Source organism: Varanus komodoensis, unplaced genomic scaffold (genome assembly GCF_004798865.1).
Source record: "Varanus komodoensis strain SLA01 unplaced genomic scaffold, ASM479886v1 scaffold30, whole genome shotgun sequence".
Taxonomy (NCBI): Eukaryota; Metazoa; Chordata; class Lepidosauria; order Squamata; family Varanidae; genus Varanus; species Varanus komodoensis.
In genome coordinates this window covers 4,284,407-4,311,276 of record NW_025335762.1, presented here as the reverse complement: position 1 = coordinate 4,311,276, position 26,870 = coordinate 4,284,407, and the positions used below count along the sequence as shown (strand labels likewise).

Here is a 26,870-nt window from a genome sequence, read left to right as displayed (position 1 = left end):
TTTTGTTGAGGATTGGCGGCGGGGCGCGTCAGTCAATCCATTCTGGCTTCCGGGTTTGTAGCCAGGTTGGCAAGTCAAAGGCGTATCAATATCTGCTGCGGGGAAGGACATGAAGCGAGTCACCCTGTTTGTTAATGGCAGCCCACGAAATGGGAAGGTGAGTGCCTTTTTGGAGGGGCCAGCGGGCCTGGATAGCGGGGGAGGGTGCATGGGGGCGGGGGGAACTGAGTTGGAAGGAATAATGCTGGTTGCCACTCCATCCGTTCACGTAGTGCTCCAGCGCCGCAGGTAAGTCCCTGCTCCCAGAGAGCTCCCGCTCTAAACTTGTGCGGAAGTAAAAGAGCTGCGAATTTACGGGTTTAAGCTGCAGTCCTCACCTACTTGCCTAAGTCAGTCCTACTGAACGCGCTGGTATTTACTTCTGAGTGGATGTGCATAGCTTTATCGTGAGATTGCAAAGCCTGTGCAAATGGATCTGGCACACACGGCTTACTTCTGCACAAATCTGTATGTTTATCTACGTGTTCACTTAAAAGATTGCATGCTTTTCTGGGGGAAATCCCGCCCCGAGCTTAGTGGAGCTTCATTCTGAGTCAATGTGTGTAAGCTGCCACACTTCAGCAAAGTTGCTAGGGCAAATTAGAAAACACAGCCTTGAAGGACATATATGGACAAACAACGCCATATCTGCCCATGACAAAAAGAAAGTCGGAATCACAGCTGGGCAATAATCTTCGTTGGGGCTGATCAAAATGACAAATAGGATGCTTGAGTCATCTTCTCAAAATTGGCCTGGGAACTAAACTGTACCAAAACAGAAGAGTTAATAAACTTATGGGGTGGGGGCATAAACTACCAGCATCGTGACCTTGTCATCACCTGTCAGAACCCGGAACTGGACCTGGACCTGGACCTGGTGCAGATCCAGCAAGTACAGCTTGAGTAGGAATTGCACAGAGTACTTGTGCCAGAGGGTGGAGCAGGTATCGGGAAGCGGGAGCTTTAGGCCAGACTGAGAATTAGGGATGAAGGTAGTTTGATAGTTGGGTCACATGCCAGATGCCCATCTGGTTGTATGAAATGGCAAGCTTTGTCTCTGACCAAGGCATTATGACTCTGTGAAGCTAGTCCAGAAGCTCACCTGGTACCTGGCGCTTGTCAGATGCTGTGTATTGATAGCTCTTCATGGGCTGCCCATCTGCTACTGGTAGGTTTAAAGTTCTTGCACTGGTTTAAAAGCCCTGAACAGCTTGGACTGCAATAGTTACAAGAAGGCAGTTTTCAAGCAAAGTGTTCTAAGAACCAAGCAACTGTTAGGGAGGTGGCAGGCTCTCCATCCCTGGAGGTATTCAGGCAAGGAGTGGAGAGCCATTTGTCAGGGATGCAGACGTAGGTTCTGGCCCAAGTCCCCCAGTGGGGGAGTGGGAACTAGAACCCAGATCCCCTGCATCCTAACCCATTGCTCTCGGTACCATTGCACACCCTAGAGGAGTTTCCAAGCTAGCCTTCTTGAGTGCAGATACTTCTGAATGCTTCTCTCGTGGCTTTGGATTTTTTAGTTGGAAAAGAAGCCCCCCCCCCAAGACCCTTACCACACAGCCTTCCTTTTCGTGCATGCACACCCAGTGATGTTCTCCCTGTATTGACAGGGGAAGGTATGTCACCATGTGGTGCTGCCTTCAGTGCAGGTACAAAGTCACCTTCGCAGTCATGATAAGGCAAAGCCTGTGGCGTCCTTTCCTGCATAAATTAATGGCTGCAGCATCCTCCTGGGTCTAATCTGGGCCACCTTGAAGGTTCATTTCTACAAAGATCCTTGTCAACACCTTGCTGGACATGGTCAGATTTAGGTATAGTTCCTTGTAAGACTCATTGTCTTTTATGCTCCCATTCCATGCAATGTACTTAGTGAGGTATACAACTGGATATAAAAAATACTTTCATGTCACCCCAGCATTTTGGAAGGATGAGAAGTTCCAGCGGCATGGTGCAATCCAGAAGTTCCAAGCATATTCTGCTGTTTCAGGACAAGGTCACTAGAAGCTCCGGTCAATTTGGTAATATCTGAGCTTATTTACAGATAGACAGGCAGAGTAGCACACAGCTTAAGCAGGCCTTTCCAACCTGGTTTCCTCCAGCCATCCTGGACGTGAATTCACCAGATGGCCAAGAGTCAGGAATGCTGGGATCATAGGAGGACATGAGACTGGAGAAGGCCAGTTAAAATCCATTCCATTGGCAAGATGCCTTTCAACACACTAGAGAAAGAGGCACTTGCAGTGCCCCATCTCCTTGAGTCTGTCTTACTGTGCGGCACTGCTCAGCTGAGCCAATCTTTGCTTAGTGGGCAGAGGTTGGAAGGGCCCTTTGCATGGGTGTGCAGTCATTTTGCTTCTTCCTGGAAAATGAGCTTGACCATTGTAATTAACTATCACTTCCTGTTACTTCCCAGTGATCCAGCCAACTTTAAACCATGGGCTACCTAGCATAACCATGGTTAATATTCTAGTAACCATAATTTTTCCTTTTAGACATAACAGGAAGATAAATCTTGTTTCCTGGGTTTTTCTTCCACTCAGGACGGGTGAAGTGGATGCTGGGGGCTCCTTTGTCTCTTGGCTTGTTAAGCTGCTGTTTAGGTAGAAATGGAGAAGGAAAGGCACGTCCCCTTTTGGGACATCCAGGCCTTTTTTTAGCCAACCCCTGCTCATCTAGCCAGAAGATATCGCTGGCAACTTTGCCATTCTCTGCTTTGGAAGATTTGTAGGCAGCCTGGTCCCAGTAACCCTCTCCAGCCCAACAAGCGGCCACACGAAGCAGAATGGGCAAGATGGAGGGCCCAAGCACAGCAAGCATGTCTTATACATGAAAAAATAAACATTTATACAAAGAGGCATTGCTCGGCCCAGCCTGTAAGACCATTTAATCCAGATTCTAAAATTACCTAGCTGCACCACTGATAAAACATTAACAAAGCAAACCAGCAGCGTAAGTCATTACCCGAAGCTTATGAAAATAAGGCCAGGCGTAGAACCATTAAATTTTCACCAGTCATTCTGATGGGGGTGGGGGAATTTCTTCATTATCCCAAATAATGGAGGTGGATTATGTCAACACAAAGCAGAACCCATGCTTCTGATTTCCCATCTTCATTTGAAAACAGAGCTATTTTGCTGCAAGCGTAACATCCAGTTATTAAAATTCATTTCGTCGTGCTGCAATCATGAACAGTTCTGTGTGTGTGTGTGTGTGTGTGTGTGTTTTGCAAACAGTTGTTTTATCCTCTAAATTTCACTGTGTTCTTACTTACATTGTACTCAAGGTTTGTTTGCTCGTTGTACAAGTAATTTCTGGATAAGTTCAGGTAGTTGCTGAGTCCTGAATTTTCAGCTATGGTTGTAGATGGGTTGAATGGGATGGATGTGGAATTTGAAAACAGAGGTGTGTCCCCTGGTCTCTATTCCATACAGATGCCATTCCAAGAGTGGTTTAATTGTTGTTTTGAGAATTTGCATGCCTGGAGATGGGCAGAATGATTCACATAGAGAGGAAAACTGTTTTAAACAGCTGCCTGCAAAGCTGGAGAAGGTGATTAAACTGGAATCAGAAATGGAAAGTGACTCCTAATACTAATGGAACAGTATATGCCAGGGGATTACAAAGGAAGTGACAGCCGAATTGTCACTGGAATCTGTACACTCACTACAGGGTGGGGACCCCTGTTGGAATTATCTGCCTGATGAGGGATTAAGGAGAAAGCAAACTGCCTCATATCACAAGAGAGGGAGCAAAACAAGTGTTCTGTTATTGGATGGTGGCCCTCCTGCTGTTGCAATAATGTTCTGTAAAAGCCCTGGATGTTACATGACATGTCCGTACATGTGAGAGCAGCCACATAATTCTCTTGCCTCAAAATTCATGGTTGGGGATAACTGTGTTGAGTGGTTGAAAGAAAGAGGCAGAAGAATGGAATTTTGCACTTTTTGGAGCCTTCAGGCAGATCCTTCCTGAAAAACTGGAAGGAAAGTCCCAAGATAGGGTTCGGGTTAGGAAAAGCTACCTCCATACCTTATTTTAGGCTTGATGGTGAAACTCCATGGTAGAGTTAGGGTTTAGAAAACCGAGTTCCACGTGTGCCCCAAATGGCCTGGACTGAGTCCAGGTGGAACTGAGAAAGTGAGTGGGCAACACAAATCTGGTGTACAGTATATTTGGACCACGAGGCCCCCTTCGCAGGGGCAATACCAACCATTGACCATTATAAGTGAGCACCAGGGTAGGAGTTTGGTTTGGAAAACCAACTTCTGCACATGTTTTAAAGGGTCAAGAACCAGTCCAGATGATGTAGAAAAAGTGAGTGGTCAACAGGAACCACATGTACCCTGCATTTGGACTATGGGAACCACTGCTGAGGGGCCATACCAGCCCTATAGGTGCAGAGCCCTGTTATGGTAAGGACTGGGAAAACCAAGATCCGTACATCTTCAAAAGGGCCTCTGGACTACCAGGTCCAGAGGTGGTAGAAAAAGTGAGCAGTGAATATGAACCTGCTGTATGCCCTCTTTGGGCCCTGGGACGCCCTTCTGAGGGGCCAAAGCAGCCATAGAAATGTTTTAATAAATAAATAAATAAATAAATAAATTTAGCATCATAGATAAAGAGCCGGTTTAGAGTTAGAGTTAATAAAATTGAGTGTTCTTTTGGGCCTGGAACTCCTTCATGTGGGGTTTAAAAAACCCCTCAGCGGTCAAAAAGAACAGCAAGCCTTCTAGCTTTTTGCAAGTGTTTGAAACTTACAGGGTCTATTTCATCCTTTTGCAGTAGGGTGAAGAAGCAGGTTAAGTCCTGGATTCAGAGAAAGTAGCTCTGTCTACATGTTTTGGGACTTAGAACAGGTCTAGTTCCAGTGAGCAGTTCACAGGAAACACAGTTCCAGGGCGTTTGTGCAATCTTGTGTAATGCGCAGACACTACACAAGCTTTTTCTACTAGGGTTAAGTGCCAGTTTGGACTTACAGTCAGCGAGAACTACCACTGTGCACATGCCTTGAAACCTGGAACAGGTGCAGTTCATGGAGTAAACCTGAGCTGTCCAGAGGAGAAACCCCTTGTGGGGCATTTGTGCCAGCAAAATATACACGTTGTCTATTGAAGCGTACCGAAGAATTTCAGAAGAATATCAGTTATGTGCTTTGTAGGCTGAATGTGCGGATCATGGGAAGCTATGGACGGTCCTGCAAGAAATGGGTGTGCTTCAGCACTTGATCATCCTGATGCATAAGGAGGAATGATTAACTGCAGAAGACATGATGCTAGGGGAAAGCGAAGGCAGAAGACCACCTCTTTTGAGGTGGTCATAAAGGAAGTCGCAGCCCGAATGGAGCAGAGCTGTTCTGGGTAGGGTTGCCACAAGTCAGGGATGAGTTGATGGCACATAACAACAATGAGGTTACACCCCAATTAACTTAGGCAGGATAGTTTCCTAAAGCAGCTAACCAGGGTTGGAGTGCTTGAAGAGTGAGGGGTGGAGGGACGCTAGCCCTTGGGAATGCCTCCCCAGTGCCTGCTCTTACTCTTCACAAATGGGAAGGAGGAACTGCTGAATGGGGTTCAGTTGCAGAGCAGTGGTGCTGTTTGGGCTGGCCCTTGCAGCTCGCATCAGGGCCGGCCCTGCAGAGGACTCATCAGGGAGCCGCAGCTGCTGAGGGCAACAGAAGCAAACTCTGCTCTGTTCCTGCGGGTACGAAACTGCTGTGCATTAAGCGCATTTAACAGGGGTGTGGAGTTCGTTTTTGTGTGGTTTTAAATCCATCTCGTCATTAGTGTTCTGACACAATGGAGTGTTGAAGTAATTGGAAAGCGTGTGCTTCACATAGTGCTTGCATAAGACCATTATTTAGTGGCACTGCTGCTTTTGTTGAGTCTGGCTGCCCTCAGTGGCTGGAGATGGGAAGTAAAGCCTTAGGTGTTAATCTGCCACACTTTCACAGCCACCTTCCACCTAATGCTGCTTATGAATTCCCTGCTCTTGTGCCTTTAAAAATTAGCCTTGTGCGGACTCTTAGAAACTTAACTTTCTCACAGCCTTTCTTTCCATCCAGTATCATTAATGCTGTAATTCTAGCCATATTTACTAGTATACAAATAGATTTTACACTGCAGACAGCCTTGCAGACATGAATGTGTAGACTGATCAAACAGGGCTGCCAGTTTCTTTCTAGCTGGACTCCTGTACCTTGAACAGCTGCTTGAGACACAGAAATTCAGCAGGAAATACCTTTCATAGCTGCATCTGCAACCTTGTCCCACAAGCCACAAGAAGAGCATTGACAGTCCTGTCAGTAGCACAAATATGTGACAGATGTATGCATGTTGAACAAATACATTGTAGACTGAGTGGAAATCAAAACAAAACACCATACCTCTTATCCGAGTGTTGATGTGTACAGTGACTGTAATTTGCAGCTTCATTAATGACTTGCTTGCATGAATAGGGGATCATCACAGGCCTCTAAGTATTGACTTCAAACAACAAATGTGCTTAGTGGCCCAAACAGTTTGGGGACCTTCCCTAGTCAATCTGTAGGATTTGAAAATAGCCCGGATGGAAGACATGCTAAACACGTGCATTCACCTGAGGTTTCTGGGATGCCCATGGATAATTATCATCAGTACATTCGATTCACACCCCACCTTTCTACCCTTTGCAAGGACCTGAGGCAGCTTACAAGCATTTTCCTCCTCTGCATTTCATCTGCACAACAATCCCCTCCTGGAGTAGGTTAAGCGGAGAGTCTGTGACTGACACAAGTGTACCAATTATGATTGTTCAATATGGCTTGGGACCACAGTTCTTAACAGAGCACCCCTTCCAACTGCAATCTACCCAGACACTCCACTCCACATCAAGGGCCTTTTCCTGGGTGCCAACGCTGAAGAAGGCTCCTGGGGCAGCAGTGAGAGGGATGGCCTCCTCTGTGGTGGATCTAGCAAGTCCTGCCCATCGCAACTCACCTGGCAGTAGCCTTGTCATCTTTTCTTTACCAGGTTAAGACAGGCGTTCATGGTAAGGCTTTTAAAGATACTCTTGGGTATCCAGGGCTTTGAGGAGACTGCCCATCCCAGGTCGTGGTGGTTGCTTGGTTGTTTTTGCAGCATTTTTGGCTGTTTTAAATTTTATGTTACTTAAAATAAGATGTTAAGGCATTTGTGTTGTGCTTTATGGTCCTGTTTAATGAGAGTTAGTCCGGTGTGGCTAGAGCATTAGACTGGGGATCTGGGTTCTAGTCCCCACTCTGCCGTGCATCTCATTTGGTGAAGCTGGGCCACTCACAGATTCGGCCTAACCTACTTCACAGAGTTGCAGCTTGGAGGATAAAATGCAGTATAAAAGTCACTGGAGGTTCCTTACCAGAGGGGGAAAAGTGGGATATAAATGCAATGTAATCAGCAGCAGCAACTTCCACCCAATATCGGCTATTGGGTGATACAGAAATGAAATAATGATAATGAATGCATCCTGCAGCTGGTAAAGGGAAACATCTAAAAGTCAACTAAAGCAGGAATGATTTTACAGTGGCAAGTTGGCTTACAAAGCCCAAGTTTTAAAAAAACAAAACAGCATATTTTAGCGTAAAGCTTTTGCTACCAGTAACAAAGGTTTAGAAGAGGCCTTTTCCGCATTTTGTAATGGGAGTAAAATGCACAAAAGCCGCCAAGCCACCCAGTTGTTGGAAAGAATGGGGTGGGAGCAGAGCAAGAAGCTAGATAATTGATTGGGATGCAGGCTGTGGGTAGGGTGGGGGGTTGAAAAGAACCTGAAAGCTTGTCTTCTGTTTGAACAAGCATGTTTGTGTAAACCAACATCAGACTTTGGATTGTTAAGAGCAGCATTTCACTTGCTCAGGAATCACTGGGCTGTATACTACGAGTATGTGTGGGCTTTGTGGGTCCTGATTCCATTGTGCTTGCACTTGTATTGAATGCCATATCCTTGGTGAAAGGGCAGCAAGAGGTGTAAGGTTTTTCTTCCCTTTTAAAAAAAAAATAGAGAAAATACGGTAAAGAAAAGGCTTGTGGGGAAGAAATCCTAAAGGCACCGACTATCTCATGCAGTGGGCTAAAGGGCCAACTTTCTTTTTTATAGGTCGTGGCTGTTTATGGAACGCTCTCGGATTTACTTTCCGTGGCTAGCAGTAAGCTTGGCATAAAAGCAACCAGTGTGTATGGTAGAAGAGGAGGCCTCATTGACGACGTTGCTTTGATTAGGTAAGCCTGGCCTAAGCTGAGCATGAACTCCTACGCACAGACCAAAATGGATTGAGCACTTGGGGGAAAAAGGGTCTATGAAGCTGCTGTCTGGGAAATGGCAAACTTGTACTCAAAAGCACCCTTACCTTCTGTCTTGCTGAAAGCAGGCTTGGTGTGGACTCATTTCCTGGCACAGAGACCCGATTCAGAGCTCACGGCTGCACCATGCTCTGGTCTTTGGGCATGAGTTATAGGCTCCATTCGCTTCCTCTATTGGCATTCTTAGCTTCTTGGCTTGTTGTACAGAGTTTCCCGTAACGTCTGAAAAGAGCAACCTATGGTTATTGGATCCAGCCCCTAGTTTACAGGCAGATCAACATTCAAGATAACTGGGGGTTGAGTTCCCCTTTTTCTCCATTCTCACAAATAGCTTCTGCTCTATTACCAGCTTTTATGTTATGCTTTTGATGCTAGAACAAATTTGTTGGAAAGAATGCTTCAAGCAAATCTTCCAACTTGTTTGCAAAAATATGAATCTAACTTGAACTTTCTCCAGCATTCCCAGCCATATATGCTGTAATGTTTGAGGCTTTTGGATGCAAAGCAGATTAAAACTCTTGAATTTATTAAAAAATAGATACTTAAAGGTCAGTTAATTCATCAAGACTAAAATGTTTTTACAGAATCACTCAAACTTAAAAGTGTTCAAAAATTCAAATTCTGAAACAGGCCATGGAAACATTGGTAGTGTTCCCTTCCCCTTCTGAAGAAAATTAATGCCTGACACTTTTGAAAAATACATATTTTCTTGCAAATATGTTTAACAGAGCAACTCTGATGCACATAGCATGTAAGTAAAGCTGGTATTTATGCAGATGACTATTACATGACTGGATATGCACAAATAACTGCATTTTTGAAGCCCCATATATGTTTTTGTGTATAGCACAAGGGGACAACATGCAAGCTTGATGTCGCTCACCATGGCACTAAATTCAGTGGCTAGTAAAAGTATTGTGTGGGGTGTGTATGTGGAGCACTGTAACACTGCGGAGTGTTAAATGGAGTACACTGAACTTTGGGATATGCTCAATTTGATAAGCTGGGTACTCTAGTGCTAAACCACCATTCCTGCCCCTGCCCCCTTGCGTTGGGTTTCGCGGTGCTTCACTGTATGCAGGTGTGCAAGGTGTCCGGTGAGTATAAATGCCCCCGGATCCTCCAAAATTGCCCACCCCAGTGTGTACGAAGTTGCACAAAGCTTCTTACACATTGCACAAAGCTCGGTCTAAATTTAGGTCAATGAGGAGAGCTTCACGTAATTGTTGGGGTGTAGAAAGGTGGGACCAGAACCAGCCACTTGGTTTCTGAGGGCTGAGCTACGTGTTTAAGGGAACACACAGTCCTCGAACGAGGCCCCGTTCCTCCTCATGTCCCACCTCAGTCTTCCTGTCGCCTCACAGCCACCCCCGCGGGGTACACTCATTTCTGCTTTGTGGCAGCATGAAGAGATGCGATATTCCACCTGTCCTTTGTGGCTCCGCAGTCCCAGGAGGCAGCTGCCACAAGACTCTCCCGAATCGTTAGCTGGCTCTCGGGCACCTAACCAGTTATTCTGAAGCAGTTTCTTCAGGGCTTAGCATTCTTTGTGTGATTTACAAGCTTGGAGATTGAAGATGATCAGCTCTGTAAGCATATCTGTAGGAGTTATGTTCCCCTTCATTTGGATGTGGAAGCAGCTGACTCTTTCTTTTGCCCCACTACAGGGATGATGATGTTCTTTTCGTATGTGAAGGGGAACCGTTTATTGGTAAGCATCCAGAATTTGGATCATTGTTTTTTGGCAAAAGGGAGTGGTGGTCAGAAAGTCACAGGTGGACTGAAAGTGCTTTTTTGCAGATCCCCAGACTGATATAAACCTACCAGAAGCATTAACAGGATCTCATTCAGACTGGATAACACTCAATGTCGGAGGACGATACTTCACAACTACCAGGTAAAATCTGAGGCTGCCTTGCTGTAAGATTTACACTTGGTGAAACTGAGTTATTTCTTTTAATCAAGCTCTTCAATAAAGTCACTGAGACAGCAGGCAAAATTGGTACTGATATTACAGAACGTTATGCTATTCCACTAACCTGCAGGCTCGCAATACCAACAGCGTTCACAGAATCAGAACAGAGGAGTGTGAAGGAGCCCCTAAGGTCCTCAAGTCCAACTCCCTGCTCATTGCAGGACTCCAGTCGAAGCACCCCTGACAGGTGCCTCTTGCATGCTTGCAGTGTGGGAGAGCCCACAACCTCCCCAGTCATCGGTTCCATTGCTGTACTGCTTGAACAGTCAGGACGTTTCTCCTGATGTCCTGCTGGAACCAGGCTTCCTGTAACTAAAGCCCATCATCCCACGGACTGCATCTGGGGCAACTGAGAAATGATCCTGGCTTTCAGCAGTGGGACAGTCTTTTGAGTGCTTGTGGAGTGCTACCACTCTCCCCTACGTCTTCTCTTCCCAAGGCTAAACATGCCTAGTTCTTTCAACCTCTCATTGCAGACCTTGTTTCCAGTCCCCTGATCATCTTTGTTGCCCTCCTCTATTCCAGTCTGTCTGCATCTTTCTTCAACTGTGGAGCTCAGAAATGGGCACAGTCCTCAAGATAGGGCCTAACTAATGCCAGATAGAAGGAAGCCAGAGCCCATGTGATTAATGCCCCCCTCCCCCATATAACATTTGCCACATCACATTATTGATGTGAAGCTTGTGATCTATAACAATTCCAGGATCCTGGTCACTTGCAGTATCGTTGAGCTTAATAGCTTCCATCTTGTCACAGTGCACTGGGTTCCCTTGAATCTTGTTTCTGTCTTCCAGGGTATTAGCTGTTCCACTCAATTTTACGTCATCTGTAAATCTGATCAGCCTTCCAAGTCATTAATAAAAATGTGGAAGAGCACCAATCCCAGGACTGTGTCTTGTGGCACCTCGCCCAGTGGCTCTCCCCAGTCTGAGAAGGTGCCATTGAGAAGCACTCCCTGAGTCTGGTTCCACCGGGTTCTGTAGCCACTATGAATCCACCTGATAGATGTTCCATCTGGCCCACTTTTTGCTAGTTCGCTAATCAGGCTATCATTTGTTAAAAGCTGCTCTGAAATCAAGATATATTATGTCCTTAGCATTCACCCAGTCTGCAAGGGAGGTTACCCAGTAAAAGAAATAAGATCGGATTCATCTGGCAAGAGTTGCTCTTCTGCCAGTTTCTTTATTACTCTAGTATGCAGCTCATCAGGCCCCGGAGATTTGAACTTATTCAAAGAAATTAGGTGTTCCTGGACTATTAGCTTATTAATCTCAAGCTTCAATCCTGGCCCTTCAGTTCTACCTGGGTGGCCATAGACTTGCTTTTGGGAAAAAGTTGAGCTGAAGTAGGAATAAAACAGTTTGGCCTTTTCATCATCTGTTATCAGTTTGCTCACCTCATTGAGAAGCTGAACCACTATTTATCTTCTCTGCATTTTACACCTGCTGCTTTTAGCATCCCTTGCTGGCCTCAGCCCATTTGCAGCTTTTGCCCTCCTAATGCCATTTCTGAACATCTGTGCCACCTGCCTGTGCTCTTCTTTTGTTGCTTGACCTCCCTTTTCCTATATGTGTCGCTTTTGTTTTCAGATCAATTTGAAGGTTTTTTGGTTTGGTTTGGTTTTGATTTTTGTGGTGGAGCCAGATTGGTCTCGTTTGTCATCTGTCTTTGTTGGAAATGTTTGTAACTGTGCTTTTAAAATTAGTTTTTTTAATAAACTCCCATCCATCTTGGACTCCTTTGTTCCTTAGAGTCACTGGCCACAAGACCTTCCTTATCATTGTCCTGAGTGTATTAAAATCAGCTTTCCCAAAATCCAGAACACCCGTATGGTTATGTCCCATTTCTGCTTCCATTAAAATCAAGAACTCAAGTATGTTGTGGTCACTATCTCAGAGGTCCCATAACTTCCACTTCATCCACTAAGTCATCCTATAAGTCAGTATTAAATCTAGGACAGTGGATCCTCTAGTTCCTACCTCCAGTTTTGTCTGGATCATTTTTCTTTCCCTCCTCCTTCCCCTTCGAAGAACTGGGGAGATAAATGAGAACATAACCTGTTCTCCAAAGTTCTTGACTTTCCTTCCCAGAGCCTCAGAACCTAATGTGATCGCTCTGTAGCTCCATTGGGTGGCATTATTTGTGCCTGTGTGGATTAGAAGAAAGGGATGGGTGGCTGAGCTTCGCAACCTTTCAGTCACATCTCTTGTCTGGGCTCCAGGGAGACAGTATGCCTGCAAGTCCATGTGCTGTCACAATATGCTTGGTTTTCAATCCCACACTGCAGGGATTCCCCCGCAATTCCTTTTCTCTTGGGCAACTGTCTTTCTGCATCCTCTACTCTTTACCACAGCAAAATTGAAATGATAACCGAAGCCATGCCAACAAATCGGCTATCATTCATTTTCGACCCAAGAAAACTTTTTTTCTCTCAATCTGAAAAAGTGTAAGAATTTCAGAGTCAAGCATAAGCCTTGGACCCCATAACCTGTTGAGAGCCTGTTTGTATAGTTGGTTACACATAGGTTCATCAGAATTTAGCACTGAATGGTGGACTTGTCTGGTCTGGTGCAAGCAACAGACAAGAGGCTGTTGCTTGCACCTGACTCCATTAGAATCCATGCTGAGAGGCTTTTAACCAAAAAGTTAAAGATGTATTTGCTTACAAACAATCCATATGTGGTTTGTATGAAGGGGAGACCTTGATATCTGCAAGCAAGATAGCTTGGAAAGATCACCATTAAAACACATATTGCTTTCTTTCACCCTCTCTAGCAGAATCTATTTCTTTTAATGATGTCTTTATGTAATTATACTGCTAGCAGGGTCCTGAGATAAGATCAGCATAAAATAAAAGCATGGAAAGATAGATACGCTCTCTGCTAACAAAACCAGAACTGGTACAAAAAATAACAATTCACAGCCTGAATTCTGAAGAGCAAGGCTTTTGACTTATTAATGCTTTGTGGTGTTTTTCCCCCCTCCAGGAGTACTTTAGTTAGTAAAGAACCAGATAGCATGCTGGCTCGCATGTTTAAGGATAAAGGTCAGTATGGACTAGATCCTCTCAGTCACTCCCTTTTGCTGTGCTGTATAATGGGAACTTTTCTTAAGATCCAATGGTAGCAAAACAGACAATGGCCAGAACTGCATCACATAATGGCATTGTCTACTTCTGCTTGTACTATGGCGTTTCAGTATTCTAGCAAAGCCCAGCAGATTGCTCTGAGAATCTGTGCACCTAGTTTTCAGGAACAAATAATGAGTCACCATTGTTGTGGAGCAAAACACTCTGTCAGTTTGGAGTCTGCTAGAAGCTGAAATAATTTTCCTGCCCATTTTTAAGCAGCCAATACGGTCTCTCTCTCTCCCCACTTCATTGATGCAACAACCCTACAAGACAAATATACTACTGGGTCTTGTAAGTGCACATATTGATACACTTTGCTCTGCAATAAAAAGTGACTTTTCTCAAGTTCTTCAGTAAGAAAAGTTCACATTTGGGTGATTCTTACCTGATGTCCTGGTGGGAGCCATTTAGGCCAACAAGTTCAACTTCTTGCCCAGTGCAAGAATCCAGTTTAAAGCATCCCCGACAGAGGAGTGTCACTCTTTGCTTGCCCGCCCCTAGGCACTTGGCTCCATAGACTGACTCCATGCAGAGCAGAGCTTCTGTCTCTTCAGAGCAGATCTGCAAGGAGAGTTTGGCCATCTTTACCTCCCATGTTCAGCACCTGTCTCAAGTCCTTTTCTTCCTGTCCAACCCCATTCAACACTGGATTTTTCTCACCTGTATCTCACAGCTGTTGCTTACGGGACCCCTCTGGCCCAATTTGATTATAGCAAACAAACTGCAGCAGGGAGCCAGGGGCTGATGAGCATCCTCTCCCCTTCCTTTTTTGCAAGGAGATGAGAATAAAAGTAGTTCTCCCCTTTGTCCCACACATGATTTCTGAAAGCCAATCAGGGCTTAATATACACAAAGGATGGGGGAGGATGCAAGGTTTCCCCGCAGTTAATTTGTGAAGATCCAAATGTGCTTGAGATTAAGAACATAAGAAGAATCCTTCTGGATCAGAATGAGGGTCATTGTCCCCTACTTTGAGGTCAATCTAAGTGCCAGATGTGAGGGGAAATGTGGGAAGCCACCAAATGCTCGGGGGGGGGAAACAAGAATCTGGGTCAGCAAACCCCAGGAGGGATGGATTGGGGCCTTGGGTTTCTTATGCATCCAACAGCACCCCTTGAAATCAGCCTTGCTCAACCTACAGAAGTGGGGCCATTGTAGTCCGAAACATAGAAACAAAGCGAGTCAGAAGGGGCCACCCAAGCCATCCAGTCTGACCTCCGGCACCAGCCGGCTCCGCTCACGACATGCCCACCATGTGCACGTCCAGCCTATCCATGAACACCCACACCGATGGGGCCTCCACCACCTCTCATGGAAGCCCATTCCACACCCTCGGGGTCCTGACTGTCAGGAAGTGCTTCCTGGCATCCAGATGGAACCTTGGCTCCCTGAGCTTTGCTCCATTGGAGCACGTCCTGCCTTCCTCTGCAGGGGAGAACAGGTCTCTACTCATCTCCATGTGACATCCCCTCACATACCTGTATGTCGCCAACATATCCCCTCTGAGTCTCCTCCTCTCCAGGCTGAAGAGACCCAGTTCCCTCAGTCTCGCCTCATACGGCATCCCCTGCAAACCGGCCACCAACCTTGTGGCCCTACACTGCACTGACTCCAACCTGGCTATATCCTTTCTGTAATGAGGGGCCCAAAACTGAACACAGTACTCCAGTTGCGGGTGCACCAGAGTCGTGTAGAGTGGTAATAATACCTCTGCAGTCAACCAGTACCCCGAGGTCCCTTTCACAAGTGCTGCTCTCCAGCCACTTGTCACCTAACCTGTACTTATGACACCTATTCCTATGCCCCAAGTGCAAGACCTTGCACTTATCCACATTGAACTCCATCCTGTTGTCTCCTGCCCACTTCCATAGTCTGCCCAGATCCTTTTGGATCTGGAGTACCTGCTCCTCAGTTGTGGCCACTGCTCCAGTTTTAGTGTGGTCTGCAAATTTGATCAGCAGACTGTTCACCCCTTCTTCCATGTCATTAATGAAAAGATTAAACAGGATTGGCCCTGGGGGACCCCGCTTGTTACTGGCTGCCATCCCGATGATTCCCCGCTAATGGTTACCTTCTGCTTTCGATCAGTCAACCATGCCCTAATCCACCGGACAGTGCTTTGGTGTATCCCAAAACCCCTCAGTTTCTCCACCAGGATATCATGGGGCACTTTGTCAAAGGCCTTGCTGATATCCAGGTATACCACATCCACTGCATCCCCTCCATCTAGCCATCGCGAAACCTTGTCATAGAATTCCACAAGGTTTGTCTGGCAGGACCTGTTTTTGCGGAAGCCGTGTTGTGTGGCTGTCAGCCTCCCTTCCCTATCTAGCATCACTAGATCTCTCTTTATTATGAGCCTTTCCATTGTTTTTCCTACAATGGATGTAAGGCTAACCTGTCTATAATTCCCCATGTCCTTTCTACTACCCTTTTTGAAAATTGGGACCACTAATGCCACCCTCCAGTCCTCTGGAACTTCACCCGTTCTCCACAAGGTCTCAAAAATGGAGGTCAGGAGACGTGAGAGAACCCCTGCCAACTCTCTAAGTACTCTCGGGTGTAACTCGTCAGAGCCTGGTGCCTTTGTAATGTCCAATGCCCTGAGGTGCCCCTCAACTTCAAGGGGGGTGATTCTAATCTGTGCCCCTAAGTCCCCAGCCTCATCTAATCTCCTATGCAGATATCCCCCGTCCTGCTTTGGGGAGAACACAGAGGCAAAATAGTCATGTGGCATCTGTGCCTGTTCCCTCATATCAGTCACTGGATCTCCTTCCTCCTTATTTAGTGGTCCCACCACTTGTCTCCCCTTCCTCTTCCTATTTACATGCTGAAAGAAGCCCTTTTTGTGGCTCTTGATATTCTTGGCAAGTCTCAGCTCGTAATCAGCCTTAGCCTTGCGAAGAATCCTCCTGCAATGGGCCTCCTCCTCCCAGTATACCCACTTGCCTATTTCCCCCAGTACCCATTTCCTATGGAGGTTCCTCTTTTGTCTAATCCCTTTAACCCCCTCCTTTTGCATCCATGGCGGCACTCTCCTCTGCCTCCCCACCTTACTGACTAGAGGTATCGTCAAGGTTTGCGCCTCCAAAACCTCCCTTTTGAGTGCTATCCACCCCTCCTCAACTCGCTTACCTTCCCGTAACCTATCCCAGGAGACTTTCCCCAGTCTGGCCTTCAGTTGGCCAAAGTTGGCCCTTGTGAAGTTCCAGCTTCTAGTGCTCGACCTGCTGCATGTCCCCATTCCCCTGATCTCAAAGCAAAGGATGGAGTGATCACTCGCATCCAGAGCTCCCCTAATCTGTACTTCATCTATCAGCTCCTCCCTATTGGTCAAGACCAAGTCAAGGATGTTTCTCCCCCTCATCACGTCTCGGACCCTCTGTGAGAAAAACCCTCCCTCTGTAGCTTCTAGGAAGCGATGTGACCTGGCTGTCACTGCCGAGTGAGTCTCCCAGGTAATATCCGGGAGATTGAAACCTCCCATAATTACTGTGTCTCTCCCCCGAGATATCCTTAGAATCTGTTCTGTCAGGACATCATCCAGGGTCTCAAGTTGACCAGGAGGGTGATAACACCCCCCCCCACACACACACACACTGTCAGGTCTCTTTCCCTGTCAAAACCCCTAAGTTTCACCCAGACTGCCTCTACCGGATCCCCATCTGTGCTGCATTCTGTCTCACTGCATCCTATCCCTTCCCTGATGTATAAAGTCATGCCCCCACCTCTCTTTCCCTTCCCGTCCTTTCTAAAAAGGTGATACCCTTCTATGTTCACATTCCAGACTCGCCTTTCATCCCACCAAGTTTCTGTGATTCCCACCAGATCATACCCTCTATTCCCAGGAGAGCTTCAAGCTCTTCCTGCTTATTACCCATGCTCCTAGCATTGGTGTACATGCACCTCAACTTCTTCCCACCACTTCCTTTCCTTGGAGTTCCCAGCCTCCTCCATCCTCCCTGATACCTGGCCCCTCTCTGTAGGAGTCCTGTCAGTCCCTGCGGTACCTCTAAAACCCTGCTCCCAGACCCCTGATCCTCTCCCCACACTTGTCCAGTGCAGACATGTTACTGGGGGGCCTGAACCCCCCCCCCGCCCCGTTTTAAATCTTCCCGGAGGAAGCTCGCTAGAGCATCTCCAAAGGACCTTTTCCCCATCCTCATGAGGTATAACCCGTCCCTTGCCAGAAGTCCATTGGCAAGAAACCGAGTGCCGTGGTCCAGGAACCCAAAGTGTTCCTTCTGGCCCCACACCCTAAGCCTGTCATTCACCTCGGAGGCCCTCCTGTCCCTTCCTGGCCCAAATCCCCGGACAGGTAAGATTGACACTTGGGCCTTCAGCTCCCTGAGTTTCTTGCCCAAGGCCTCGAAGTCCCTGGTGGGCCCAACCACACCCTCCCTGGCCACGGCTTTGGTGCCCACATGGATCACCAGGGCGGCTGGTGACCCCCGGAGCGAACAAGGCGCTCCACTCTGTCCTTCACATGCCGGATGCGTGCGCCCGGCAGGCAGCAAGCCTCCCTTGTCTCCAAGTTGGGGCGCCACACTGCCGCCTCAGTGCCCCTCAGCAGGGAGTCCCCAACAACAATCACCCGCTGCCGTGCCTTCCCGGTGCTGGTGGGCGGCCGTGCCCTGGCCCTCGCCTCTCCCGCAGCGGCCCCCTTGCTGCCTGACGTCCCAGGCTGGGGGTCCTGCTGATCCCCTGAGGCCCCATCAGCCCCAGCCTCCCCAGCATTTGGAGGGGCCCATGCTGGGGGAGGCTGCTCAAAATCAAGCACCTGTTTCTGCTTACTATAGGAAAGATAGAGTCATCCAAGTGACCCATATCCCTGCTGCAGCAACCTGTATTTTTAAGCCCTTAAAAAAATAAGGGGCTGTTCTAACAGGTTGAACCCAGTCTTTTTTAAAATAACTTTCACTAGTATAAAGTTGGCTTATTGCTGTACAAATCTGATTTAAGAAAGCATGTGTTGAATTTCTGTGTGTCATTTTCTGCTGGAAAAAGATGCCTGGGGGAACAAGCAAGACCACAGGGGAGCCTTCCTAATTGACCGCAGTCCGGAGTACTTCGAACCAATTTTGAATTACTTGCGTCACGGACAACTCATTGTGAATGATGGCATTAATTTGCTGGGTGAGTAAGGACAGTGTGGCAGCTGGATCAGCTGCATGTGGCATGCGAGGGGGTGTATCGGCCAGATGTTGCCAAACAAACGTAAAGAGGGTCATACTCATAGATGTGGCCTGTGTGGAACAAAGTATCTTGGGAATTCTGAATGCTGAGCCACGGTTTTGGTTTTCCTTTTCCCCCAGGGATAAAAATGCCCTGCAGACTTGAAAGCAGAACAACATGGGATGCAGGGGATCTGTGGCTGGATCACCTGGCATCTTTTCTCATACCAATATATTAAAAAGTAATGATAAATTTACATATAAAGAGGCTTTAGCAGGGAGACAATGGATGGGGTTAGGAGAATGACACTGGTGTGGAATTAAATCTCTTCCATTGCCCTGTTTTCCAACTCAGAAACATTCCCCAAAGCAATTTATATTGTTCTTTCTGTAGGCTGGGGGGAATCTGTCTGCCCCCTCACCACTGTTCAAGCTGCTGCTGGGCAGTGGGAGAAGGGAGATCCTTCCCCCAACTCAGATGGAAAAATGGGTTAGCTACCATGCCTGACCCAACAGAGCCATGAATCAGCCCACTGCCTTTGTGGTTGCTTTTCAAGAAGCCAGATTGTGTGCAATATGGCCCTTAATAAGAACCAAAGAAATGCAAACATTCAGTACGAAACTAGTGAATTCTATGCCCAAACTCCCCTTGAGTCCGGTGGAACTTATACTTGCTTGCAAATGGATTCTTTACAGTTCAGTTTATTAACAGTTGCAATGATTGCTTGGGACGTCCCTTCTAAGAGTCAGCCATACATAGTTGTAATTGGGGCCCTTTGCATCCTGTACTCCTAAATTTTGTTCAGCTCTCCACATTCCTCATAGAAAAGAACACTGCTTGCTTTGCAAGCACCCCCGTCCTAAATTGCAGAACCCGTGGGATGTCTTGGCCAGAAACTAAATCTCTTCTCCTCCTCTCCCAATTACATCTAATCTAAGCCACATCTGACCAACATTTTTACTCACCTGTGTCTCATAGCGGATTGTTTAAAAACTGTGAGAGCCATCTGTTCTTCTTTCCCAAGAGAAGAGGGAACATGGATGGGCATCAGAAGCAGAGGCGTCACATTTCTGGTGCTGTCGCAATGGGGCCAGTGTGCACCTATGCTGTAGCAGTTAGAAGAGGAGAGAGGAACCTCAGGCCAGAGGCTAAATGTGGCCTTCCCGGGATCTCCCAGGGGGCTTTCTTTTCCCTGTCCATTCTCTCCACCTTCAGCAACCATCGGTCATGTAGTGGTTTCCTGGCTTTTGTGCATTTCCCATTCTAAGAAAACAAATAAATCATAAATAATGAAATGCCTGTCCTAGGGTTTGATCACTGGAACTGAGAGGTGTTAGTTAAAATAAACGGCTATTTTGGCATTTTGGTCCTTCCTGTTGTGCCCCTGATCTCACCCAACAGTGGAATGTGTTTTCCAGGAAGTTTTCCAAAAGTTTTAACACCCCCAGGTCACGGCAACCCTTCCCAGCCTGGTACCCTCCAGATGTTTTAGACTGCAACTCCCAGCATTCATAGCTATTGGCTATTCTGGCTTAGGCTCATGAGAGCTGAAATTCAAACATCAGCATGGAACCATTTTGAGGAAGGCTCCATTAAGGTTGGACTTCAAGCTTGGAGAGATCCAAGGTCCAGTCTTGCTATGCCTTGAAACTGACCATTTGGAGGTCAAAGCGGGAAACAGGGTGGTGACGGCGATGGCAACTTACATTGGCACCAATCTAAAATAGCGTAGTATCTATCACTATTTGTCTGGGTCTTCTTCCCATAAATATTTTGATAGTTAAAACCACAGTTTTAGAACTGCTGTGATTCCTTTAGCTTGGTTATGCTATTGATTGCAGTCTTGGAAAGGTCTTCAGCAAATTCTGCTCAGCCAGGCACGGTTATGCTCAGTACTGTGACAGGCCCCTCGGGGTGTCTCTGTGGTCGAGGAAGGATCTGTCCCCTGGGAAGTGCTGATCTCGAACCCGCAGCCGTGGGCCGGAGAACCAGGCTCTCGGCATGGGTGAAGATGCGAGGAGTAGCCCATCCCGTTTCTCATGACCACAAAGGTGCATTTTTGTCCTCTGTTAAGTATCTCTGATCTTCTGCCAGGAGTCCTGGAGGAAGCCAGGTTCTTTGGAATCGACTCACTCATTGAACACCTTGAAGTAGCTATTAAGGTAACTAACACCTGTGCCAGTTCCATTTTCACCTTAAAAATTACACTAAACTTAGGTTTAAAATCTTTTATGTACTGTCATTTTTTTTTCCCTGAGGGGATTACCTCCTTTTCTAAAAACGCTTTTTCTACTCACCCAGCCCAAACATTGAAGTCGCATAATGAATTGACACATTAGCAATCAAAGTAGGCATGATCAAAATTATTTTTTTTCAGAAGGCTGTTCCTAAAATCATATTCCAGCTATGTGAGACTACAAATCCCAGCATGGCTGACTGAGGGATGCTGGGCTTTGTAATCCATGTGAAGGCACCAGCTTGAGAAAGTCAGAGGGAGAGGGAGATGCATGGATAATGGAATAACACATTTAAAGAAATGTGCATTTATGCCATTAATTTGAGAATAGCATTTTTAAACAACTTCCATTTTTCCCTCCCTCAGAATGTAACATGAGGGCAACTAAGTTGTCACTTCTTAAGATGTGTATATGTTTTCACACGGTGCCATAGTCCTGCCTTTTATTCTTCGGTGCTCGGGAATCTCCTTCAATCTGAGATAGTGTATAGGTGCTGGAAATAAGTATTGACAAGCCTTCCAATCACAATATCCCCCACTGGCTTCAGAATGTTCCACTACAAACATTTCTAGAAAACCTTCAGCAGCATCTTTCGCTACGGCTTATAAATCAGGATGGCAAACTTATATGCCCCCCAGACATTGTTGGACAACAGGTCCCATCATTGCTTACCACCGGCCTTGCTGGCTGAGAAGCGGATGGGACCAATACTTGAATGTTATCTGGAGGACCACAGGTTCCTTCCCAGGCTTCCATAAATCCTCTCTCCTTTGCCCCGCAGAACTCACAGCCTGCAGAAGATCATTCGCCGATCTCCCGGAAGGAATTCGTTAGGTTCCTGCTTGCAACTTCCACCAAGTCAGAGCTCCGTTGTCAGGTATTGTGAGAGGAAAGGCTGTGTGTGTGTGTGTAGCTTTTCTAGGTCTGTTCTGTAATAGCTCATGTCTAAGACACCAGAGTTCTAAAAGCTGGAGTGTGGCTCTTTTCTCTCACTGCACTCCCAGTTCCCAGATGCCTCAATCCATCCTCTTCTTCTAGCAAGAACCAGGCAGTGCAGACTACCCAGACTATTTTTGTATTATTCTTATTTTATTTCTAAAATGTGTAAGCCGTCCATTACTTCGGGATAGTCTCTGGACTATTTGGGCAATGAGAGGCAGCAGCGTCTCCGCTAGCCCAGTCTGCACAACGCCACAGGGGCTCGTGCAATTGTGGCCTGCCCCCGGCTCATGCTGGGAATTCAGTCGTCAGCCCATTTGCCACCCAGGCAAAGCTGTGGTGCCCCTGGTCCTGGACCGCATGGCTCGTTGCTCCCGCCAGGCAGCAGGCTAATGAGGGTTGCTGCACCCTCAGGAGAACCAGCTCAACTCCAACAGCTGGTTTAGCCTTTGAAGCCCTTTGAGCATCAGGCTCAGCTTATCTGAAAGATCTTCTCCTCCATTTCTTCATACCCGTACCTTGAGGTCATCCTTGAGTGCCACTAGCCAGTGAGAATTGGAACATGATAGCGCCCTGTTAATGGAGTAGCGTCTGCAGGAAAGATCATGTGATACTTGCCTTGCATTCATTGGGACGCCAGGCAAAGACTCCCAGGATTAATGGGTGGGCTTTCAGAAAATAGGGTCTCTGGGAAAGTGTTGCAGGGACCATAGGAGTGTTCAGAAAAACCCTTGATAGCAGGAGTCCAAGATCCATCAGACTGACCTCTCACAGCTAGCAAAGAAAGACCCATGCTGTGTATTCTCATTTCTGACCCACGCTGTCAGAAATGCAAAATTGGAGGAACAGCAAATGGGGCATTCCAGAGACAGGATGCGATTTATCCTTCCCTTCCCATCCAAATGCCCTTGCTATAGACGGGCTGAAAAGTCCACCCAGTGAAACTCACCTGAGTATGGGGAGGGGAAGGCCGCCTCCACCACTTCAGCCTGGCAGGTTGAGAAAATACAGGAGGGCTTCAGGTTTCATATTCTGCCGCCATATTCTGCAGAACAGTGTATGCTGTTTCATAGACCTGGTCTGCGCTTGTATCAGGACAAGGCTGTAAAATTGTCAAATGGTAAACTGTATCATGCCATTTCTAATGGCAAGAAGTGGGTCACACTTTTGAATACTCTCTGAAAATAGAAAGCTAACACAAAAGCGAATAGGCCATTCTGGAAGATGTGTTCCTCCACTGCAGGAAGTGCTCCTTCAGATAGTTCAGATGCTCAGCTTAATTTCACACTTGATCACTGTCACTTATTCATAGTACCACTGAATGAGGAGCAACTGCTGCTGCTCCACTGGGGAGTCCTCATGAATCCAAACGTATTTTGATGACAGACAGACTACTTTAGTTGGTTTTAAGCTAGTTGGATTTCTTGGCCTCGGCCCCCCATCTGCTACAGGGGGATAACGTCGCGCTTCCTAACGATTACTGGGCTCCTGTGAGTAGAAGACTTTGGATGCTTCAGAGTGGCTTATGGCTTGCAGAGAGCATGACCAGATAGTTGTTCTCACCTCCTACAGGGTTTAAATTTCAGTGGGGCAGATCTCTCTCGCTTAGATCTACGTTACATCAACTTCAAGATGGCCAACTTAAGCCGATGCAACCTGGCCCATGCCAACCTGTGCTGTGCAAACCTTGAGCGAGCGGACCTCTCGGGATCGGTACTGGATGTGAGTGTGGGCTGGGCTGGGGGTGGGGGGGTACGTCTTTCTCTTTAGAACTAACATGCATTTCGCTTTTTTGGATTTAATGCAACAAAGTTACCTGACTACTCCAAGTAAGATTTGTTCACTCATCCTTATTCCTAACTGATGTTCCACTGTGAGTTAACTGCTGACTAGAGCAAGAAAAGATGTGAAGCCGGTTGGGGTGGCTGCACTGCAGATGACCCTGTTTGCATGTAACAGAGCAGCGGGTTTGGCCTCTGGCACCTCCTGGTCGGGGAGTTGCCATCATTCAGCGAAGACCAGGGGTCTGCGCTCTCTGCCACCTGCATGTCCCATGGAGGCCCCCTGTGGCCTGCAAGCCTGGGGGATCCTAACTGAACCATGCACCGGGACAGCCGTCCTCACCAGGGTCATGCGTGGGAGGGAAGAGGTCCGAGCATCCCCCTTCCTCCAGACTTCAGGAAGAAGATCTTGTTCTTCTCACATGGGTGGTCTCCGCTCTCCCTCTGGCACGGCCCCTGGCACTCAGGAATGTCTCCCATGCAGTGTAACCTGTAGTGAAATGCAGAGGAGGTGAAGAAGATGGCCCAGGAGTGTCTTCCTGTGTTCCTGCTTTCAGGCAATAGGACAGGGTGTGAGCACAGCCAAGCCATCACTCAAATGGCATTACAGATTCCCCCGATCAATAGGATACATTGAGAACTAATGGCTCTGGGGCAGAGGAATGTGTGTGAAGCCTTTAGAAGGCCTTTCTAGCTAACAGCAGTTCAGCGATAGCACAAAGAAGACTGTGGGGAACCCTCATGAGTTTTCCAGGAAAGGTTGAAAAATCTCCCCAACCTCGGGGAGTCACTTCTGGACCAGGTGATGATGTTTCCGATCTAAACACGATCCTGTCTACCTCTCTTTGGCAGTGTGCCAACCTCCAAGGCGTCAAGATGCTTTGTTCTAATGCTGAGGGCGCATCGTTGAAAGGATGCAATTTTGAAGACCCCTCTGGCCTTAAAGCTAACCTGGAAGGTAAATAAAAATATATGCAGCCCAGGTGCTCTCTTTTGTAGGGTGTGCATGCTGCACGGACACGGAAGCTGCAACCAGAGGGTGACTAACTGCAAAATGGAGTCGGGGGGTCTCGATTACCCCAACGGCAGGTTGTTTCTTGACCGGGCGGCAAAGCACCCGCCTTGCATACAGTAGGCCCCAGGCTCTCTCCCTGGCAATCTGGAGCTTAAGCAGTGGGGGAAACCTGTGCTGGAAAGTGTTGTTTAGGGAAAGGGGGAACTTCAGCCCAAGACATCTGGCGCGTGCTGGGTTCAGGGAGACTGGCTGACACAATCCCTGCTGTGTGCATTCCTGGCTTTCATATTCCCACAATTGCTCCTGTGGTTTGATATCCTGGATTTATGAATGGACTGCAGTTAGAAGAACCCACACTTCCCCAAGTTGGCAGTGGGTGGGTGAGAGAGGGAAAGCACAAAGTATATCACACTTAGTTGTGGACTTACAGCACAATCCTATACCACTTTGGACATGGACACACACACAAAAAGGCTCCAACCACACTCTTAACATTGTACTTCTTACTCCAGGTGCCAACTTGAAAGGTGTCGATATGGAGGGGAGTCAGATGACTGGAATTAACCTGAGAGTCGCAACCTTGAAAAATGCAAAGTTAAAAAACTGCAACCTGAGAGGAGCGACGCTGGCAGGGACAGATTTAGAGGTGAGTCATGTTTTCAGCTTTGGAGCAGGCAGCTGGGACAACAAATGGCAATTTGTCAGGCTTGTGCATGTTTTCACAAATTCTGCTTTAAAGGGTTTAATGGCCATTAGTGCTACTGTGTACATTTTCAGTCGCCTGCCCTTTGAATTGTTATTGTATGGCTTAACTGAAAGAGTTTTAGAACGCAAGATGAAAAAGTGTAGGTTTTAATGAAGGATTTAAAGGAGATGGGGAAAGATGCCATCCAGATGCAATCCAGCAGTTCCGGGTGTCTGAGGCAGCAAGGAAATATGGGTGAATGTCAGGTGAGATTTCTAGGATGTTGAAGGTGGTGGAAAAGCAAAGGTCTTGGGTGCTAGACAAAACAACGTGGGCAAAGTTGGCCCAAGTTCAGAGGGGACTTTGAAAGTCAAAATGAGTGTTTTTTTGTGAAAGTGGAAGTAGACAAGCTGTGCTGGCCCGGCCCATAGTCATATGTCATGGCAGCCTGGAGGATGCCGGGAATTGTAGTCTAACACATATAGGAGGTGCCAGTTGGAAAAAGGTGGCACCTATTTTTGTTTGTAGCACAAAAACACTCAGAGGAAGAGTGGTGTGTAAGTCCTATGTATGAGAGAGAGAGAGAGAGAGAGAGAGAGAGAGAGAGCGAGAGAGCGAGAGAGCGAGAGAGCGAGAGCGAGAGCGAGAGCGAGAGCGAGAGAGAGAGAGAGAGAGAGAGAGAGAGAGAGAGAATGTGTCACCTTCAGCTACCTCTTTTTGTGCCCTCCAGAACTGCGACTTGTCGGGATGTGATCTACAGGAAGCCAACCTGAGAGGGTCGAATGTGAAAGGGGCCATCTTCGAAGAGATGCTGACTCCACTGCATATGTCTCAGAGTGTCAGATAGATTGCCCACAGGGACCTTGCTGCAGTCTGTGTTCCCTCCTTAACGCAGGAGATGTCTCTGCGGTGTTGAAGGAACTGTCTCTGGCCAGACAGCCACGGAATCACTTTCCTTTCGTAGGCGCGGAATAGATACGGAACTGAATCCGGAAGGCTAGCAGGCTTTAGAACCCAGAGATGCTGTCCTCGCCGAGGGTTTCGGCCCTTCTGGGTCATCTCACTCCAATACACCTCTTAAGATATATCGATTTATTTATAAAAGCACAATATATGCAATTTATATTTATTATATACTTCTAGTCACTGTATGGATTTCTTTCACATGCTGAATTCATACCCAGCAGCAAAGCCTCTGGTTTGGGAGTGGGGTTGTTGTATCGCTGGCTTCATAGCATATTAAACTGGGGGGAGGAAGGGATGGGATGGGATGGGATGGGTCTAGTTTCAAACCTCACTTTGGCTGCTCAAGAGACACTGCAGGGAAGGTGTCCTCCAGTGATTCTGCGTTCAGTTATTCAGAGGTGTAAGCTAAGTGAAAAGTGAACCTGTGCGGGGCTGAACTTACTCTTCAATTTAGCATGTTGGCAGCAAAGACAACCACCTTTCAGCAGGATTTGTGCTTGGTTCAGCACCTTTGGATCCTACCAAGGGCCTTGAGCCAGTGGTGGATGGGGCTGAAGCTGGTCACAGTCAGGACTGGGGCCCCTAGTGGGGGAGTCATCCCCTTTCTTTTTCATCCCTC

At 47.2% G+C, this 26,870-nt stretch overlaps 1 protein-coding gene across 2 annotated transcripts; it reads left to right on the top strand.

Annotated features, from left to right (window-relative positions):
• The first annotated feature begins 76 nt into the window (after nt 1-76).
• KCTD9 (potassium channel tetramerization domain containing 9) lies at nt 77-26,419 on the top strand. 2 transcript variants are annotated; one of them, XM_044437487.1, is made up of 12 exons: nt 77-157; nt 8,146-8,267; nt 10,016-10,059; nt 10,149-10,245; nt 13,311-13,369; nt 18,461-18,589; nt 20,723-20,790; nt 21,647-21,742; nt 23,377-23,526; nt 24,438-24,543; nt 25,113-25,246; nt 26,016-26,419. In XM_044437487.1, exons 1-12 carry the CDS (start codon nt 110-112, stop codon nt 26,130-26,132), a joined length of 1,170 nt encoding a protein of 389 aa, XP_044293422.1. In that variant the 5' UTR covers nt 77-109; the 3' UTR covers nt 26,133-26,419. The 2 variants fall into 2 exon arrangements, with proteins under 2 accessions (XP_044293422.1, XP_044293423.1); XM_044437488.1 differs by lacking the exon at nt 77-157 and adding an exon at nt 7,048-7,065.
• Nucleotides 26,420-26,870: the final 451 nt, after the last annotated feature.